This window comes from Acinonyx jubatus, chromosome B1 (genome assembly GCF_027475565.1).
Source record: "Acinonyx jubatus isolate Ajub_Pintada_27869175 chromosome B1, VMU_Ajub_asm_v1.0, whole genome shotgun sequence".
In the NCBI taxonomy this organism is placed as follows: Eukaryota; Metazoa; Chordata; class Mammalia; order Carnivora; family Felidae; genus Acinonyx; species Acinonyx jubatus.
In genome coordinates, this window is record NC_069382.1 from 32178710 (window position 1) to 32183682 (window position 4973).

At 52.4% G+C, this 4973-nt stretch overlaps 1 protein-coding gene across 1 annotated transcript; it reads left to right on the forward strand.

Moving 5' to 3' along the window:
- The first annotated feature begins 371 nt into the window (after positions 1-371).
- Positions 372-4732, forward strand: NEFL (neurofilament light chain). The gene is made up of 4 exons (XM_015062654.3): positions 372-1586; positions 2662-2786; positions 3257-3576; positions 4157-4732. Exons 1-4 carry the CDS (start codon positions 393-395, stop codon positions 4294-4296), a joined length of 1779 nt encoding a protein of 592 aa, XP_014918140.2. The 5' UTR covers positions 372-392; the 3' UTR covers positions 4297-4732.
- The last annotated feature ends 241 nt before the right edge of the window (positions 4733-4973 follow it).

The window sequence follows — 4973 nt, forward strand, 5'->3', positions numbered from 1 at the left end:
CGGGGGTGGGGGCGATGGTGGAGGAGGCCCCTGGTGGGGAAGGGGCAAGTTAGAGGGGGGAGGGTGTCTCCTAGGTACGTGGATATGGAAAACTAAGGTGTCAGTGGGGAGTGGGGACCCACCATTGGGGACCCGTCATCCGAGTGATAAAGGGTCAAGGAGTAAGTAGGCTGGGGGGGGGTAGGGTGGGGAAGGGAATGAGCGAGGGGTAAGGGGTCGCAAGGAAAAAATCCAAGGCCTCGCATACAAGTGGAAAGGACGCGCGCCGCAGCCCCGGAGCCGCCTGTCGCTCGCCCCCGCCTTCCCTTTTGCGCAGAATCCTCCCCTTGGCTGCAGCAGCGCGCTGCCCCCACCGGCCCGGCGCGCCGTGATCGATCGCAGGCTGCGTCAGAATGCTCCCCGCGTATAAATACGGGTGGCAGGACCGCGCCGAGCCGCACACAGCCATCCACCTTCCCCTCTCCCACTCCCTCTCTCCCCGTTCTTCTCTCTGTAGGCCCCCATCTCCGCCGCCGGCCGGAGGGGCTCCGACCGCCACCATGAGTTCCTTCAGCTATGAGCCGTACTACTCGACCTCCTACAAGCGGCGCTACGTGGAGACGCCCCGGGTGCACATCTCCAGCGTGCGCAGCGGCTACAGCACCGCGCGCTCCGCTTACTCCAGCTACTCCGCGCCGGTCTCCTCCTCGCTGTCCGTGCGCCGCAGCTACTCGTCCAGCTCCGGCTCCTTGATGCCCAGTCTCGAGAACCTCGACCTGAGCCAGGTAGCCGCCATCAGCAACGACCTCAAGTCCATCCGCACCCAGGAGAAGGCGCAGCTGCAGGACCTCAACGACCGCTTCGCCAGCTTCATCGAGCGCGTGCACGAGCTGGAGCAGCAGAACAAGGTGCTGGAAGCCGAGCTGCTGGTGCTGCGCCAGAAGCACTCCGAGCCCTCCCGCTTCCGGGCGCTGTACGAGCAGGAGATCCGCGACCTGCGCCTGGCGGCGGAAGACGCCACCAACGAGAAGCAGGCGCTCCAGGGCGAGCGCGAAGGGCTGGAGGAGACTTTGCGCAACCTGCAGGCGCGCTATGAAGAGGAGGTGCTGAGCCGCGAGGACGCCGAGGGCCGGCTGATGGAAGCGCGCAAAGGAGCCGACGAGGCCGCGCTCGCCCGCGCCGAGCTCGAAAAGCGCATCGACAGCCTGATGGACGAAATCGCCTTCCTGAAGAAAGTGCACGAAGAGGAGATCGCCGAGCTGCAGGCGCAGATCCAGTACGCGCAGATCTCCGTGGAGATGGACGTGTCCTCCAAGCCCGACCTCTCCGCCGCGCTCAAGGACATCCGCGCTCAGTACGAGAAGCTGGCCGCCAAGAACATGCAGAACGCCGAAGAGTGGTTCAAGAGCCGCTTCACGGTGCTGACCGAGAGCGCCGCCAAGAACACCGACGCGGTGCGCGCCGCCAAGGACGAAGTGTCCGAGAGCCGCCGCCTGCTCAAGGCCAAGACCCTGGAGATCGAAGCATGCCGGGGCATGAACGAAGCGCTGGAGAAGCAGCTGCAGGAGCTGGAGGACAAGCAGAACGCCGACATTAGTGCTATGCAGGTACCGCACCGTGCAAAACACGGTGGGGGCGGGGAGGGAGCTGCAGGAGCAAGTTGTGGGGGTGGGTGGGGGGAGGGTGGAGAGTCGAGGGCGCGCCCAGGAAGTGGAGGCCAGAGAGGGGGCGTCCGCTAGCAGCCGGTGGGGAGCAGAACTTGACTCCCTGGAGACTGTGTGGGAGGGGTGGGGCACTTGGAGGGCGGGGTTGGGGGTGCGACTGCAGTCTGAGGGGACGGGCTCGGTGCAGTTGAATTTACTCCGCATTAAAGCTGCCCAGCCCTGCAAGGGTAGGGTGGGGTGGGTGCAGGGGTGGATCTGGGCGTTGCCTCTGGCCTGCCTCTCTACTGTCTTTCATCAACCACACGTCGCTCTGCGGCACAGATTGGACCATCTGCTTACTAAATTCGGCAGGGAGCTCTCATTAGTTCCGAAGGATACCTGTGCCCAACCATGCTTTAGGGACTGGTTTTATCAACCACTCCTTTCCCTCAGGTAGACAGGAATGCAGTCCAAACGGTAGCAGGTAATGATGTTCGCAGTGAAACATCTTTTTCTTTTTTGAAAGGATTTTCCTTTTCTGGCAAGGAGAAAAAGTAATGTAAATCCCCAGAAAATATTTCAGATGAAATTAGTAGTATTTCTTATCTAGCTGCTTCCTACTCGTGTGAAGAAATGGAGTAATTTCTTGCACGTGATTTTGGAGTCAAGTTGACTAATGAATGTGAAACAAAGTTTTTTAAATCAATGAGAAATATTTTTGCAGGCATTGTACGGTGATCGTTAGACTGTGATGATGAAAAGAAAACCAAGAATTTTTCTCCCATCAGATGAAAAAACAAATTTCTTTTTGTTTTCATTTCATGCTTCCTGAAGCGAGATTTGTTTGCTTGTTTGTTTTTCTAATCCAAGTAAGGAAAGGTTAAACAAGAGAAAAGGCAGTTCTTTTAGGGGGGATTTTATCTGAGGCTTGCACTTGGGTTGTAAGTAGGTTAGGCCTTTGCAGCCATGCTGCAGTAAAATGATAGCAGTCGGATTGGATTTATGCTCAGATTCCCCCCCACCCCCCATCCTCCACCAGGACACAATCAACAAATTGGAAAATGAATTGAGAACCACAAAGAGCGAAATGGCCCGATACCTTAAAGAATACCAAGACCTCCTCAACGTGAAGATGGCTTTGGACATTGAGATTGCAGCTTACAGGTAAAAACAGGGTGGGGTGGTGGGAGCCGTTCAGCTTTAGGAAGAAAATCATATGTCATTCACATTGAGTCAGAAACCTTCAAGACTAGTCCTTTGAAATAGACGTTTGCTTTCTGGCTTTTTCCAAGAAGAAGGTGATTATTAGACAAATACAGAAGAATTTGACCCTGGGATCGTGAGTTCTGCTCTTGGTGTCTCCTTACACTTTAAATCGAAGAGACAGGACTGTTTTCAGTTTGTTTGTCGTTTGTGTGTTTGCTTGTTTTTCTGCTTTTTTTTCTTTTTCCTGGTGTCGGGCACAACATCCCCAGACATGAGGTTTCCATAATTCCCAGCCCTGCTCCTGCTCCCCTTTGCCTTTAAGGATGGCATTAGGGGAAGAGGGGTCGTGGTGGGCTCAGATAGGGCAAGTAATTCACCACACTTCCTGTGTTCTTGTTCATTAACCCCATCCTCCCGCGCCTTCCCAGGAAACTCTTGGAAGGTGAGGAGACCCGGCTCAGTTTCACCAGCGTGGGAAGCATCACCAGCGGCTATTCCCAGAGCTCTCAGGTCTTTGGCCGATCTGCCTACGGCGGTTTACAGACCAGCTCCTACCTGATGTCTGCGCGCTCCTTCCCGTCTTACTACACCAGCCACGTCCAGGAGGAGCAGATCGAGGTGGAGGAGACCATTGAGGCTGCAAAGGCCGAGGAAGCCAAGGACGAACCCCCCTCTGAAGGAGAAGCTGAGGAGGAGGAGAAGGAGAAGGAGGAGGCTGAGGAGGAGGAAGGAGCCGAAGAGGAAGAAGGTATGATAAAAAAGAAATCCCCACAACTTCCAGAACAGTCAGGGCGTGGATATTTGCTAGGAGATGGGTAAGGGGAAGTGAAGCCGCCCTTATGCCAAGAAGTCTTATTCATATATATATATATATGACTTTAGAATCTTAAATGATCCCTTTTATCTAGTTATCCGGCAAGCCCCGGAGTAAGTGTCTGATTTCTCAAATTGGTTGCCCTCTCAGCGGTACGCATCTCCCTCTGCCCAGCTTGGGAGTTTGTTGAGAATAGCATTTGAGAATATCCTCCTCCTGCTGTCTTTTCATTCCCCGTGAACATTTCAGCAGTCTGTTTAACCCGGCGGTTGGGTGGCCGAGAGAGAACAGAAGTAGTTTTTTTAAATAAGCGTTTGCCTTTTGGCTTCTTCGAAGAAGAAGGTATTAGTGGCCAGTGTTCAGCACGGTCCATTGTGTGTGTTTGGGGAGGTGGACCTGAGAGATTTGGGGGAGGGCGTTCTGACATTCGGGTTTTCACACAGAACCTTAGCAGAAAGGCGTGGACCGACGTACCCTGGATTTGGAGTTTGTAAACTTTCTCTTTATGTTAAAGCTGCCAAGGAAGAATCCGAGGAGGCCAAGGAGGAAGAAGAAGGAGGTGAAGACGAAGGGGAAGAAACCAAAGAAGCTGAGGAGGAGGAGAAGAAAGACGGAGGTGCTGGGGAGGAACAAGCCACTAAAAAGAAAGATTGAGCCCCTCTTTCCTTAATTGTTCCAGGAGGAATTCTCCCGAAATCAGGTCAACCCCATCGCCGACCAACCAGTTGAGTTCCAGATATTATATGAATTAAGAAGTCAATATATGTATAATTCTGAGATGACTTAGGTTGGACTTTAAATGTTGTGCTATGACTTTTTTCCTTACGCAGAGTATCCGTTTGCTTGCAGAGTGGCTTCCTGGCTCGCTGCCAGCCTGTGCATGGTCCACGCTTATGAGTTCAGGATCTATGGCAATGTGAATAATTCAGATGTTTACAATAAAAAAAAACACACACACATGAATAAACGAATTCACTAATGTTAATGTTAAACTTCATGGTAAAAATAGCCCTTTGAACCTTTGGTGGTTAGAAATTAAAGACCTCGAATGATGTGCAATAAATAGTAAATAAAGTTACACTGAATGTCATTTCTTGCTGTGGTTGTTGACTTACTTAAAATATCTTAAAGAAGGCACCAGTCGAAGGCATATACAAGTGGACTGTCGACCTCCAAATTTTTACGATGTCCAAATTTTAACAATTACAATGCATTTTTCCCCCCCGATTGGTAACTCTGAGGGATACATTTAGGACATGACCGTTCGTGAAATCTCTCCCCTCGAAAATTTTGCTGGTAATGAACTTGAGTAAATGAGAATTTCTGGGGTC

Bases quoted from the DNA above. Each gene is read 5' to 3' on its own strand.
- NEFL (XM_015062654.3), top strand. From the start codon at position 393: ATGCTCCCCGCGTATAAATACGGGTGGCAGGACCGCGCCGAGCCGCAC. The intron at 1,587-2,661 runs GTACCGCACCGT...ATCCTCCACCAG, and splicing joins CCGACATTAGTGCTATGCAG to GACACAATCAACAAATTGGA. The intron at 2,787-3,256 runs GTAAAAACAGGG...GCGCCTTCCCAG, and splicing joins ATTGAGATTGCAGCTTACAG to GAAACTCTTGGAAGGTGAGG.